The 15,803-nt window shown below is 36.0% G+C and overlaps 1 protein-coding gene across 1 annotated transcript; it reads left to right on the top strand.

Annotated features, from left to right (window-relative positions):
- The first annotated feature begins 214 nt into the window (after positions 1-214).
- LOC130799172 (regulator of nonsense transcripts 1 homolog) lies at positions 215-15,529 on the top strand. Its single transcript, XM_057662271.1, has 29 exons — positions 215-880; positions 3,115-3,366; positions 3,506-3,676; positions 4,245-4,295; positions 4,417-4,509; positions 4,659-4,754; positions 4,934-4,984; positions 5,071-5,189; positions 5,976-6,084; positions 6,386-6,508; positions 6,594-6,665; positions 7,291-7,362; positions 7,448-7,514; positions 7,860-8,002; positions 8,157-8,228; positions 8,325-8,453; positions 8,658-8,813; positions 8,963-9,076; positions 9,204-9,302; positions 9,442-9,519; positions 10,736-10,870; positions 11,090-11,164; positions 11,590-11,707; positions 11,844-12,208; positions 12,315-12,377; positions 12,465-12,536; positions 13,455-13,586; positions 14,114-14,233; positions 14,851-15,529. Exons 1-29 carry the CDS (start codon positions 326-328, stop codon positions 14,995-14,997), a joined length of 3,849 nt encoding a protein of 1,282 aa, XP_057518254.1. The 5' UTR covers positions 215-325; the 3' UTR covers positions 14,998-15,529.
- Positions 15,530-15,803: the final 274 nt, after the last annotated feature.

Below are 15,803 nucleotides of genomic sequence, written 5' to 3'. Positions count from 1 at the left end.
CTGAGAATTCGATATATAGACAAATCTTCCGAATTAAAGTGTTAATAGTGTTATTAAGTGTGATTTACATTTATTAATTAATTTTTAAGTCCAATGGCAATTTTGTAATTTTTTTAATTTCAGAGGCAAATACGTAATTTCAAGGGTTGGTGATAAAATGAAAAGAGGTGGCGAACTTTATTAACACTTTTTTTTTTTCTACCCCAACTATATTTTCTCTTCCTCCAAACCCTAACCCTAACTTTCTCTCTCCTCAATTTCTTCTCCCGCACTTCTTCTCCCAATACCTCCGCTCCATGATTTTGTAACAAATTGCTCTTCATCAATGGATTCATCAACGAATAATCTCTTCGAAACAGCATCGCAACCGGATACAGGAAACGACGATGCATACACTTTTCTCGAATTCAACACTCAAGGTGTAGATGCAGAAGATGACGATGATTTCTCTTATCCTCAATTCAACGAACTTTCTCAACCAATTCGTTCTTCTTCTTCTTCTTCCGCTTTTATTTTGCCTACTCCTTCCGAGTCCACTGTTGGGGGCCTCGCTGATATCAAGGATTCATCTTCTCCAAGAAAACAGCAACAATCACCTTCTGAAGCTCCAACGAAAACTGGTCTTCGAAGTGGAGTGGCTTTGGCTGTCGATGCATTGGCGGCAGGGATGAGTGGGTTGAATTTTGAGGAGACTGCTGGTGATGAAGATGGGTTTGTTGATCAATTTGGGAAAGGTATTGGGGATTTCACTGAGCATGCTTGTAGGTATTGTGGTGTTCAGAATCCTGCTTGTGTTGTGAGGTGTAATGTTCCGTCTTGTCGTAAGTGGTTTTGTAATTCTAGAGGGAATACTTCTGGTTCTCATATCGTCAGTCATCTTGTGAGTATTTCTTCTAATTTATGATTTTTGGTTATTTATCATCGTTTAGTGATTGATACAAGTGAATGTTTTTAGTTTATGCATTGATGATTATATTGTGCGATCTACTTCTGGTTTACAAGAAAAAGGTTTTTGGTTGTTATGTAGTAGTATGATAGGAACTTTATGATCAGGCAAGTGATCGGCGAGTCTGATAAAGGTACCACCTTTACTAGGGTGTTTAGGAAACTCGAATGCATCACTGATTGTGAGAGATTGGGAGAATGTATGCTTTGAGTACTAGGGTACCTTTGCAAAATGACATTGTGGCTATGTGGCATTGTGACTATTACTTTGGATAGAGGGTAAATATTTCCTCAATTCCATTATACTTACTACATTTAACTTATTTTGATCATTTATATATTGAACTATGTAAAAAGTTCAAAAATGATAAAAAGTTTATATTATGAAATTGTGTGATTAGATAATTCAAATAAAATCTCAGTTAATTATATTTTTTCTTACACATTAGATGCAATATATAAAATAAGCTTGAACGATGAACATTGTTAATAATCATAATTTAGCAAGTATTTCAGAATGGAGGAAGTAATATTGCAACTTGACTGTGGATCATAACCAAATGAGCTTTGTAATGTAGTATTATAATTTTTTTAAAACTTTTTTGTAGTTTTAAATGAGGGGTTGAGTGAGTGGAGCAAATCTGCTCAGTTTGTTTTATTAGTTTATATAGTAAGGCTTGGAGTGATCAAGATGCACATATTGAAATGAAAGTGTATGCATATTTAATACTACAAGGATTTTTTGCAAAGATAGGATATACATCAAAAGATCCATGAAGGATATTTGTAGTTAAAGTCAGCTTGGTTTGTATGTTATATGCGTCGTTAGGAAATTGAAGAGTTGAGTAGTCAAAAACTATACAAGACTGAGGGAGACCATTATGTTTTGCATGGTGAGATGAAAAAGGATATGGAGGAAGAATTGGTTGTATTGGCCAAATAACACTTAATAGGATTGGATGAATAGACTTGCAAGGAGGATTACGACTTAAATTTTTTCATAGGGTGTGGAGGTCGGGGAATCCATGTTGCATGGATAAGAAGTAACCTTCGTCAATGTTTAGTGGATGGGAGGCACATTTTGCCTTCATATTAAGGGTTTTGTTTCATGTAAGGATTTGGAATTGCTGTTGTGCTTAAGGTGCATGGTAAAGCTTTTCACTGTTTTGATATTTGAATAGCACGAAGATTTAGAACTTAGATTATATTACAAAAATGTAATAGTAACGGACACTGATGCGACAATGGATACAAATTTACAGGAACAGCATGATGCTGCCAAATAGTGTCCAAAAACAGAAAATGTTCGTTTAAAGAGGCCTACGACGCATTTTTTACACCTTTACAAAGCGACTGATATCGGTTTAGTAAAGTGGAAAACCTATATGATATGATGCGACCTTTTTTTTTTTGCACTATGACTGGGGTCTGCCGATTTGTAATTGGTTTGAGGGCTGATGTAAGCAGGATTATCTAGAATCCTGAACATTTATGCTTAGTCTATAACTCTCCAATTCCTTGGTTACTCTATAACTCTATATTATAATGTGCTCACTGCGTACTACATGTCTTGTGTTCGGTCCTTTTGATTTTCATCGAATATGTCATCCATCAACATGTTTTGAACATATTTTAAAGAGAAAGCAGATATTCAAAATAGCTTTTTACTCAAATGTAATGTAAGATTGTTTTCTTATGTGATAGTATCGTGAAAATTTTTTTAGAACATGTCTGATCTATGAGGAAATTGGGAATTCAGGCTAACGAATTCTTTTGGCTTCTTTATGTCCGTAATAGGTTAAATGCCAATATATTTCTTGAGAAGTTAGATTGGTAAGGTGATCTTTTGTTATGTACATAAGGTTTTCTAGAAGCTTTCTGAATCTTGTAGTTGTGCTGTTGAGCTGTATGAATCAGATAAATGACAAACTCAAATTTATTTGGGTGGTTGTCTAAATTTTTGATAAAATGGTTGTGGCTTATATTGTTTTAGTGGCATTTGTAATTGTCTATTTGTAGGTTCTTTTTTATCTGAATTTAACTTGTAAGAAGAGTGTCTTTTCTAGTTTGTTTGAGTGACTGATGTGTTTGGCTGTAAATCAATTTATTTTGACGCTTCGTTTTGATGCATGGTAATTTTTTTTGCTGATCATAACTTGTCTTTTGCAGGTTAGAGCAAAGCACAAAGAAGTTTGTTTACATAAAGATAGTCCATTAGGAGAAACAATTCTTGAGTGTTACAACTGTGGTTGCCGTAATGTTTTCCTACTTGGGTTTATTTCTGCAAAGTCAGAGAGTGTAGTCGTTCTTCTGTGTAGGGAACCTTGTTTGAGTGTCAATGCTCTGAAGGACATGAACTGGGATTTGAGTCAATGGTGCCCTCTTATTGATGATCGCTGTTTTCTTCCCTGGCTTGTCAAGGTAATTATTGCCAATTTCATAGGACTTATTAAACTTGTGTTTTTTTGCATTATAGGACTTCTCACATATCAGGGATTAGGGGGGTTGAAGTTGTATGGTTGTTTTTTCTTTTACCTTAATTTCTAAATTGTAACCACAGGTTCCATCTGAACAAGAGCAACTGCGGGCCAGACAGATAAGCGCACAACAAATAAATAAGATAGAAGAGCTTTGGAAAACTAATCCTGATGCATCTTTGGAGGATCTTGAAAAACCTGGTGTTGATGATGAACCTCAGCAAGTTGCTTTGAAATATGAAGATGCTTACCAGGTCTCTAAATTTGTCTTCTTGCTAAGTACTCCTCATGGATGATAAAGGAACTGAATTTTTATGTGTGTGGTGGGTGGTGTTGGGGTAATCGCTCTGAGGTCCGTTTTGCTATTTTATTTTGCTCCTAGATTCCTAGAATACTTTGGAGGAGTGGACTATGGCATATTTCTATGAAAATCTTTAACCTTGCTTTAGGATTAATTGTAACTATGGCTTCGGTATTACTTCTTCATAAATGTTTATTGAGAAACTTTTCAGCCCCTTATTGATTTCTTTTGAATCTAGAATTCACTCATGACAAGTGGTTTTAATCACATTACAACTCTGATAAGTGTCTTACTTTCCTTTTTCTATGGGGAATAGGTTGATTAGTTGGCCAAACTATCCTTTTGGGTTCTAACCAGTAATAAATACAAGGACATTGAAACTGCTGCTAGTATAAATTTTAAAATTGTAAAGGATGAATATTTGAACTTTGTGGTATATTAACCCTTGAATATTCTTTTGGCCAAAAAAAAATCTTGTATATTCTCAAGTAGTGATGTGATACTTATATCCTTTTTTGCAGTATCAAAATGTATTTGCTCCGCTCATCAAACTTGAAGCTGATTATGATAAGGTAAGTTTCTTGTCATTTGTTCTTATATTATGTGTCCTATACTAATGTATGCTCTGCTTTAGTTTACAATTTGGTTTTCCTGTATTACTCTGATGTATCTCATGTTATTAAAACCTTTCAGATGATGAAAGAATCTCAAAGTAAGGATAATTTGACAGTGCGGTGGGATATTGGTCTTAATAAGAAGCGCATTGCATATTTTGTTTTCCCAAAGGTGATTATAGATTCTTCTGTAGTTTACTTGGTCCTCTGTGTATGGTTTGGTTTAAGTGCTTTTATATTTTGTGACACTTGTCTGACTTCTATATTATCTGGCCCTCAGTTATTTCATGTTTTAATTGTGTAAATGTCATACTACTTTAGGAGGATAATGAGTTGCGTCTTGTACCTGGTGATGAATTGCGGCTACGTTATTCAGGAGATGCTGCCCATCCTGCATGGCAGTCAGTTGGTCATGTGGTACTACTCTTTCCTTTTGTTTTCGGAAAGTATTCTGTTCTTTTTCTTGGGGTTGGAGATAGCTCCTATTAGTTAACACTTAATGTTTAACATTACCTAGATTGCTCTTAGTGTGCATCTCAACTTTTTACTATGTGATTGAATGACATATAAATGGTGCAACGGTTTCATGCTTTCAGATCAAGTTAACTGCACAAGAGGAGGTTGCTCTTGAGCTCCGCACAAGTCAGGTGATTGTTGCTTATATGGTGTTTTGCATGACATATGTGTTGTTGTTTTGTCTTGTTTTCAAACTTGATTTTATGACCGCTTTCAGGGAGTTCCAGTTGACATAAATCATGGTTTCAGCGTTGATTTTGTTTGGAAGAGTACAAGCTTTGATCGGATGCAAAATGCTATGAAAACATTTGCAGTGGATGAGACTAGTGTTAGTGGGTGGGTTCAAATAAATATTATCTTCTCGTTGCATTGGGTGATTGGATCAAAATGGTTTATGATTGCTAATCTGCATTTTGGTATTGCAATGTATTAAGTAGTAGGTTGGCATTGCAATGGACTTTAATATGGTGTGATGAGCGTGCAATCTAAGAGAAAGCAGAATTAAATTTGTTCCACTAAGAATGATTTTCTACAAATTATTTATGCAACATGTGTCCTTTTTTATGCATAGTTTTGTTATCTTGTTTGAAATATCATTCTTCACTCAGTCAATTGCTAATTGTAAAGTTTGATCAGTGTTTATCTTTAATTGACTTATAAAGTGCATCATAAAGATGGGTAGCATACATTATCATCACTGCATGCGAAGCATAGTGCAAAAATGCGGTGATTGTAATCTTATTAACGACACAATGTTGTGGTTACGTGCAGTGATGCGGTTAGTGTAACACCAAATCTCTTCTGAAAGCATGAGATTTAAAACGGCCCAAAATGCGATTTTTTCACACCTTTGCAATGTGGGAAATATTTGTTTACTTTTTTCAAAAACCATTACAACATGGCCGTTGGTCTTGTTTTTGCACTATGATGTGATCTCATTGCTTGGAAGTTGGGTATTATATTAACTTGCTTTTGATGTCATTTGAGTTTATTTGCTGGATTTTGTTGCATGTGGAAATTCTACACTAATGGGTCAAATTAAGCTTTTATATATTTCTTGCGTTTTTGTTTTGCTTTCTGTTTGTTTTTCCGCTTGACATTTCAGTTTTGATTTTGATATAGGTATATTTATCACCATTTGCTGGGGCATGAAGTTGAGATGCACGTTGTTCGTAATACTTTGCCTCGTCGATTTGGTGCTCCAGGCCTTCCAGAGCTTAACGCATCCCAGGTATGATTCCCTGTATTTTACCACTATTTTTATGGGCAATGCAGTTAATTTAATCTGGAAGTTTTTCTGTTCTATGCATCTAACTTCTAAATCTTAATTTTCAAGCACAATCCTTAGGGTGGTTCTTTCCTGCTTGTACATGTTTGCTGTTTTATTCTTGATCAGTGTGTGTTTGTGTGGTGCCATGCTTTTCTTGCAGTAATGTGGCAGTTATCATCGTTTGAAAGAGGCTTGTCGTGCTTCTATATTTCCTGCTTCATGTTTTCTATTTTCTGATTTTCTGAATCTCAACTCTGGCTAGGTTTTCGCTGTAAAGAGTGTCCTTCAAAAGCCCATAAGTTTGATCCAAGGACCCCCTGGCACTGGAAAAACTGTAACATCTGCTGCTATTGTATATCACATGGCCAAACAAGGTCAGGGACAGGTAAAAGTTGAACTTCTTTAATAATTTTTTTTTTTTTTGTATTTGGACAATCCTGCTTAATGTGTTTGTTTCCTTTTGTGTCAAGGTATTGGTCTGTGCACCAAGTAACGTGGCTGTGGATCAATTGGCTGAAAAGATAAGTGCTACTGGTTTGAAGGTATTCTGGCTTTCTTTGCATTTGCAACAACTAGGAGCAAGTGTCTTGAACATCAAAGTGGTGTTAAGCATACTAGGAATTTTTTGTTTACTTTTTCTTTTTTGAGTGTGGTTCCTCTTGCTTTCCTTTTCTAGAATCAGGATTGTCATGCACTGTATTTGGGCATGTTTTGTTTAATGTCCTTTCTGTCTTTCTGTGTTAATTCATGATTGTACACTGATTCTGGATTTTATAATGCACTTCAACTGCACCTGTTTTGTTTATGAGTTATCTGGTGCTTGGCTGCTGTATTTGAATTGTTTCCTTTGGCATATACTCGATCTACCCAATTTTTGTTGGTCTGTTTAATGGGTTGGTTTACGGTTCAGTGTTGAACTTTTTTTATGAATATGATTTGATTGTATTTCATGTTGGTGGGTTGTTATTGTTGATATGACTGGTAGTTTCTATTGGAGTGGTTATTCACTTGTCTACTGGGGTTTATAATATTTGTCGTGTGTTTTTTTGCTGGTATGAAGTCGACCATCACTGCCAAAGGAATGGTGTGGTTTCCAACAATGTATAAAATGCATTTGTTTCTGTTGGAATGTGCAATAATAATGTGTTTTTGTGTTGCTCTATGTAGGTTGTTAGACTCTGTGCAAAGTCAAGAGAGGCCGTCAGTTCTCCTGTTGAACATCTTACTCTTCACTATCAGGTTTGCCTTTTCAGTTTGATGTTGTTCGTTTTTGATAATGTTTAAATTGATATCTGCTTCATTATCTTCTTTTCTTTTTCATTAGGTTCGGCACCTTGACACATCAGAGAAGAGTGAGCTTCATAAGTTACAACAACTAAAGGATGAACAAGGTGAATTAGTGCTGTACTTTCTAGGTCCTTCTTTCTATGATGTTGACTGTTGTGGTTTTATGGGGTTACGAACCTGATAATGTTACTTTTGCTTCGTCATTTGTTTGAGCACATATTGTTTTCCATAGCTCTGTCCTTGGAGTGTGATAGGGGTTGTGAGGTTATCTTTTAGCATATTATTAGTTTGACCAAGGTCAATTTTGGGTTGTATGTGCCAGTGTTCCTGGAAAGCATACAAGGTTTTTGGTTTATAGTTCATCCAGTGTAAACAACACATTTGGTAATTAGTTGGGATTCTATTCTTGCTCTTTCTATCTTTCTGGAATTTATTATTTGGTTTTATAGGAGAATTGTCAAGCAGTGATGAGAAGAAGTACAAAGCACTGAAGAGAGCAACAGAGAGGGAGATAGCTCAAAGTGCTGATGTTATATGTTGCACTTGTGTTGGAGCTGGTGATCCTCGCCTAGCAAATTTTAGATTCCGTCAGGTTAGTTTGAATTATGGGATCATTCTTTGGTTGTAGCACTTGTATGGCCTTGCAATGTTTACATTCTGTCAAGTAAGCATGAATAATGGGATAATTCTATAGCTGTATTGATTGAAAAGTGGCATGCTTATGATAACATAGTTTTCCTGATTAGGTGCTTATTGATGAGTCTACCCAAGCGACAGAACCAGAATGTCTCATACCGCTGGTTCTTGGAGCAAAGCAGGTAAGTTTCAGTTCAATATGACATGTTTTTTTCAAACTGTCTCAGTTATTAAATCAAAATGTCTTTGTGAACAATCATATATTATTGGCCTCTCAGGTGGTTCTTGTTGGTGACCACTGTCAACTTGGTCCGGTGATTATGTGCAAAAAAGCTGCTCGAGCTGGATTGGCTCAGTCTCTTTTTGAACGCCTTGTGTTACTTAATGTGAAACCCATCAGGCTACAGGTTTGAAATTATGAGTGTCTCATGATTATCTAGTTTGACCTTATGTTCCTTAATTGCTATTTGAGCTTTTATACTTCATTATTAAATGAGTAATCCAGTCCAGAAATGCTGATATATGTAAAAGACTTTTGTTTATTGAAAATTATGAATTTTCTTGCTTTCCTCATCTTGTTGTGGTAGAATAATAATGTATTTCAACTCCAGGTTCAATATCGTATGCATCCAGCTCTCTCAGAGTTTCCTTCCAATAGTTTCTATGAAGGTACTCTCCAGAATGGTGTGACAATCAATGAAAGACAATCATCAGGAATTGATTTTCCTTGGCCAGTACCAAACCGTCCAATGTTCTTCTATGTCCAGGTATGTTGACTATGTCCGTATGATTTAGCAAATCGAGACTGAACAATTTTACAGTCTATATTGTATGTATTTGCTTCTGGAATATTTGACCTATGATATTTTTGTTTTGCGCCATTTAAAATGCTTATTCCGTGATTAATGGCTCACAGATGGGGCAAGAGGAGATAAGTGCGAGTGGAACATCCTACCTTAACCGCACTGAGGCTGCAAATGTTGAGAAAATAGTGACTTCTTTCTTAAGGAGTGGTGTTGTTCCTAGTCAGGTATTCTGTGACTCTATTTTATCCCACTAACTTTTTAGAATATTCTCTTTTGCTCATGGTTATTGTATCTTTCATTTACTTTATACCTGTTGTATATCTTTTCCATGTATGTTTGTTGATCATGTAGATTGGGGTTATCACACCTTATGAAGGACAAAGGGCTTACATAGTGAACTATATGTCAAGGAATGGTGCTCTGAGGCAGCAACTTTATAAGGAAATTGAGGTCGAGTTTGAAAATTATGTTAATTTCTTTGGTTCTTGTTCAAATATATATCTATATTGTTGAAATTAAGGCTTTCACATTGTTGTGTAGTTAAAATATACGTAAAGAGTTTGATAGCTCTTTTCTCCTTGTCGTGTAGGTGGCTAGTGTTGATTCATTTCAAGGAAGAGAGAAGGATTACATTATTTTATCTTGTGTTAGGAGTAATGAACATCAGGTTTGTCGTTTTTAGACTGTGATCTGACCCTTTTTGTTGAATTTTTCTCGAGTTTTCTTTTTGTGTTTGATCAAGATAGTGCATGATTTTGATTTATATTAGTTTGTTTGCAGTCGGTGTACAGCTGTCCTGTTGGACTATTTCAGATTCTTACTTACCCAGTAGTTCCTTGCTTAATATTTGAGTGATTTCTGTGAATTGATATGATCCTTTTACTTGATATGTTTATTGTCAGAGTTTGTCCTGGAGATGTTAGTTTCTAGAAGTACCAGTTGACCAAGGTTACTATATGAGAATAACAGTTATCTTGGGTGTTATAAGCTGTTTGCTTAATTGCTGTCATTTACTTTTATTACTTCTGTTGGACTCGTTGGGTGAAGGATAGAGACACGTTTTTCCTGGCTCTTTTAAATTTGGCTCTCTTCCCTGGATATTTTTTTTATTTCCCTTTTTATCTGTATAATTGCCGCATATATCCATGCTGGGGCTTTTTGAATTTAGTTGCCACACCTCATGTGTTAGGTAGTCCACAAAAATCATTAAGGAATCAACTTTCCCCAACTTGCTTCAAACCAGCCACTTAAAATTTTATGCGCCATAGCCCTATGAACTGGGACGAGGGTGTAAGAAAATTGTTGGAAAGATGATTTCTTAAGTGAACATCACAATCGTATTCGTGACAACAAGTTTTTCTCATTCTTATTTAATTTCAAAGACCCATGTTATGAGGAAATAGATGAGGGGAGTGAAGACCAGAGAAATGGCTCACTTGGTGACAAATAAAAGAGAAACCATAATCCATATTTGGAATGTCTAACATTGAATTCTTAACAATCAAGCATACTTAGTGCTGCAATTATTTGACACTGGATTAGCTATTTTCCTTTTTACACATCAGAATGTTTTCATATGCATGCATATCTTCAGTCATTTACTTTTTAGTCCTGTTTCCTATGTCTCAACCATTGTGTAGTGATGAATATATGTTTTAGATGATTTTTGCTAGTCAAAGTTTTATCTTTCTTGTGTTTTCTTTTGTGAGATTTGATACATCAAGAATATTTTATGTGGCTTTAGATTGTTAAATCTTTGCACTTTGTGATGCCTGGTGAATTGTATAATTGTTTCCTCTCTCTCTATACATATATTACTTTTCTATTCACATCTCTTCTCAAGAACACTGCTATATTGTTTAATTAACTACTCTTTTGTCTAGGGTATTGGTTTTCTCAATGATCCTCGTAGGCTTAACGTTGCACTGACACGTGCCCGTTATGGAATTGTCATCTTGGGGAATCCAAAAGTTTTGAGCAAGCAGCCACTCTGGAATGGCTTATTGACTCATTATAAGGTGTGTCTCTAACTTGTGCCCATTATTCTGATGGAAGCACCTTTAGGACACATAACTTGAGCAGAGAAATTTTGAATATATGTCCTACCACTGAATGTTACTGTGGTGTTTTTAAGTATTGACTATTTATGGATGGCTTCTAAGATATTTAATAGATAAAGTTAATGTAATATTTACTTCTGTTGATATTCTTTTTTAATTTTGTTTTGCTGAATTAAGGAGCATGAGTGCTTGGTTGAAGGACCTCTGAGTAACTTGAAGCAAAGTATGGTTCAATTTCAGAAACCCAAAAAGGTATTTTCTATCTTACATTCGCTATCTAGTATCTTTTACTTCCCTTATTTCGATGGGCCAAAGATTTATAGTTCTTTGGTTTTGGATTAATATTACCAAAAATGACTTATCAAGTCATGTTCACCTTTTATTTATATGAAGTTGCAATTGATATTTTCTATCAAAGGTCATCTAAAACAACCTTTTTGTTATCAATTTATTTCATTAACAAGAGTAAGGTTGCTACAATTGCTCCAAGGTTGGAGCCACTTAATGACATTGGGGTAATGAAATGTTGTATCTAGTATCTACTTGTTCAATTGGTTCAGGGGGCATTTTTTTTGGGTAGGGGTTGGGGTTGGTTATGGAAATACATAGAAACTGATGTTTCTATGGCTGGTTGAAGAAGCTCTGAGTATCCTTTTTGCTTTTCCATTATGATGCAGATTTATAATGATCGAAGACTTTTCTATAGTGCAGCGGCCAGCACTGTGCCGAATGATAATTTTGTACCAGTTACAACTATTGGTCCAAATGGTGACAGGCGAGGCAGTCGGGCTAGAGGTATGCTATAAGAGTTAATAGAGCCCGACCCTCAGAAAAGAGGGGAGCCAATGAGCTTTTTGTGTAATGTTCCCTTTTAAGAACATGAGTCTGAGATGTTTCTGTTTATTTGATACTCTGATACGCTTTCATGAAGGTTATATGCCACCTGGAGCGCCGAACGGTACTCACAAGCCAGCAGTGCATCCTGCAGGATTCCCTCTTGGCCGTGTTCCTCTTCCTCCTTATCATGGTGCACCACCATCACAGCCATATGCCATCCCTTCGCGTGGTGCAGTACATGGTCCTGTTGGAGCAGTTCCTCAAGTACCTCAGCCTGGAAGCCGTGGTTTCGGTGCTGGTCGTGGCAGTGCTGCCCCTATTGGCAGTCATCTACCGCACCAGCAAGCTTCACAGCAACCTGTAGGGAGTCTTGGGCCTAATTACATCTTTCCTTTGGAGAGTCCAAATGGCCAACAATCTGGGGGTGGTCCATTGTCGCAACCTGGTTTTGTTTCTAATGTAAGTATCTTGTTTTTTCTTTTTTTCTTTTTTTGGGGGCGGTTAGGGGATCTCATTTGTATTTGTGAACTTTTGTATGTTGAATTGCCGTTTTGACATGTAACAGATGTCTGTTCAAGGAGCTTGCCAATCTTTCCGTGATGGATTTTCAATGGGGGGCATGTCACAGGTAAATAGCTAATAAACACTGGTCAAAAAATATATGTGGCTATCTGTTTTTGATTTTTGACTATAATTCCCATGATTCATTGGATAGGACTTCTTGGGCGATGATTTCAAGAGTCAAGGATCACATGTTCCTTACAATATTGCAGAATTCTCAACACAGGTATAGTAAGCAGTATGTGGATTTTGTATCTTGGTTTAAGGCTCCTCGAAACCCAGTATAAAGATTAATTTAAACCGAAAAATCCAGAACAGAAATTAAGAAGAATAAGATAAGAAAAGAGAAAACATGGCAATTTGCATCAAATGGGCTTTATATGAGGCTAAGACTTAAAGGCATTTAAGACGTTATAAAGTGTTCTGAGGCGCTAGATGTGTTTTCATAAAACTAAGATTATATTAAATCATGTCCTGACAGTTGATGCTTTGATATCATTTGAGTAATCTACTGATTTGTTATTCTATGCTAGCATAGTTTAATCTTTTTACTTCTAGTGTTGGTTGGTGGTTAATTCTTTTACCGGCCTTTGGTAGTATTAAATGGTGGGTTCAATAATGGAAAGTTAGTGTAATATTTGGTGGGAATATCTCTTGAGAAGTTTAATGGTCATGTTTTTGCTCCCACAATCCATTTACTCCACTAAATTCATTGCAATGCATTACCATTTTAAAATGTAGTATTAGGTGGTAATGGAAAATTGTGAATAAAATAATTGTTTATGATCAAAATTTATTATAATGGGCATGGCATGGTACATTCATGAAGATTTACACTATGAATAATTCTCATTATCACCGTTTAGTACCAACCAAACTGGCCATTAAAACTTAACTACAATATTGTACACATGCTGCTGAAATCTGATGGGGTCAGATCATTTATTTTTTTCCATGTCTGTCTTATAATATATTTCACGTGCATTTGCCTCAAGTTGCAGCATTGATCCTTAAACAGTTAACACCAGACAGACACTATACAATTTTTTGATAACAAATTTCTCAAGTACATGAGTTTGATTGACATGGAATCATTTGTTTCTTTCATAGCATGTTAACTTTATATCTTGGTTCATGGTCACAGGCTTCACAAACTGGATATACTGTGGATTATGCTACACAAGGCGGACAGACTACCTTCCCTGGAAGCTTCTTGAACCAGAACTCTCAAGCTGGATACTCTCGTTTTGGTAGTGGGAGTGACTTTTTGTCTCAGGTATGGAGTAGTAATGGAATTTTTGCTTAAAGCAATACCTTAAAAAAATCCAAATCCTCACTTTAGGGAAACTAATACGGTTCCCTTAGGAACGGATAGTGGTCCTCTTTTTTCGCAACCTAGAATCACATTGTCGGCAAATCTATTTTTTGTGATCCGTGTCGGCAGTTGTAACCACTCTGAAGAAACTTAGTTCTCATCCATTAAAAGCAAATAGATGCCGGCAGTACACTTTGTTGACGATTTTATTCGCTTTTAATCAATCAGATTTTGTATTGAACTGATAGAAGAATTTCTACTTGCTGCATAGAAAATCTGACTTTTTAAGTACAATATCAGCAGCTCTCCGTTTGCCCACAGAAATCCAATCCTCTGAGACAATTGAGTGGGAATTATAATTTTAGGGATCTTTAAGTAGGGTATTTGGTTTTATTTGGGCATTGCTTTGAGCAAAAATTCTGCAATTATGTCCCCCTTTTATTGGTTTCTATTTTTGTGTTCTTTAAATCAAAATTGCCATTTGACAGGAATATGTGGCTCATGGATCCCAAGGTCTTTTCACTCAAGTTGGCTTCAATGATCAATCTCAGGATGACAATTCACAGGGTCAGTTCGATGTTGGAAATGCGAACTCTCTTCAATCACAGGTGTAGTAATATTGAAAGATTTTAATTTTATGTGAATCTTGTTAAAATTGGCATTGTGTTAACTTGCCATGCTTTCTTTGGATACAAAGCTTTACTTAACAGATTTTAACACTTTCTGGCCTAATATATGGACCCTTAAATTGTGTCTTGGGGTAAGGGTTATTATAAGGTATGCTTGGTTGGGGATAATGAATCAAGGGGTGAATAAAAATCAAATAGAGGAAAGATGGGGTAATGTGAAAAATTGAGCAATGGGCTAAGTTGAGGGCAGGTTTCGTATTTATGAAGAAATGAGAAATAGGTTAATAATTACTCCTACTAGGGAAATAATAGAGTAATAAAACTACCCCACACTTCCCTAGGGTAATTTATACTTCCCACACGAGATCAATGTTTCTCCCTCCATTTCATTATTTGACGTCAAAACCTTTATTACATGTAACCCGCCTTCTTTTGTTATTTTGATTTTTCTTACTCCCATAACACATTAATCCCATCCAAGCATGCTATTTTATTTCCGGTGGGCACTTTTTTTATAGCTTGTTTTTGGGTATCATAACTTAAGAGGGGGTCAAAAGTCGCCATACTTTTATTCATTTAATTAGTTTGTTTTGCAGACCTTGATAAATCCTTTGTATTCCCAACCGTTCACGCATTACAACACTCGGCCCGTGAATTTGTCGAATGCTCAGTCTCAGCCTAAACAGCAGCCTGCTCAGCAGGGTCTTAGCTCACAGAACCAGAAAGCTCATTTCAGTGGTTGAGGGTGGAATTGTTTTGGCCAAAGATGGGATAGCCTTCAATATCAGCGACTGGGTTTTTCTACACCCTGTGCCACCACTACATTATTAAAAAGGGAACAAGAGTTTCTGCTTGGGTGAGGTTACATGTGATTTTTGCCTCTACCTCAATACTAAGTTTTTGAAGGATATTTAAGTCTGAATGACTTTCGGCTTTTGGCTGTGGAAACCCTAATAATGCTGTGGAGGAAAAGGATGATCTCTCTTTATCGGCCCTGACTATTCTCTTGAGAAAAGACAAAAATGTCATTTTTTGTGGGAGATATTGTTACATGAAAGGGTTCGGAAGTGAAAGCAAACATTTGGTGAACGTACATGATAAAGCCCCTCCTAATCATATCATACAGAAAAAGCAACTAAAGACAGGATTTTGTACAGCAGTGCAGGGAAAGAATACCATTTTACCAAACCCTTTCAGCTTTTCGTGACATGTAATTATACTCTTATGAAACCAGTGATATAGTTTGAATAGAAATCATGGCGATTATTTGGTGTGTTTTGGGTGCATAGCCGTCTACTAGTGTCTAAAAGCTGAGATTGTGATATTGGCTATTATTATTAATCCATGAGATTTTCAAGTATGCGTTTTTTGTGTCTGATTTTATGAAAACTGTTAGATATCAGAGGATGGCAAGATTAGAATGAACTCTTATTATTGATGTATATTTCTTGAATTACAATGAAGACCTATAGCCTATTTATACAACAGAACCACTAGTTACAGCAGAATACAATGTTGTTGTAAAAGCCCACCAGTTAGTTATAACTAA

The sequence above is a fragment of the Amaranthus tricolor genome, chromosome 14 (genome assembly GCF_026212465.1).
Source record: "Amaranthus tricolor cultivar Red isolate AtriRed21 chromosome 14, ASM2621246v1, whole genome shotgun sequence".
Lineage (NCBI taxonomy): Eukaryota > Viridiplantae > Streptophyta > Magnoliopsida > Caryophyllales > Amaranthaceae > Amaranthus > Amaranthus tricolor.
The sequence above is the reverse complement of the archived record's forward strand: the minus strand, read 5'-3'. Positions and strand labels throughout refer to the sequence as shown.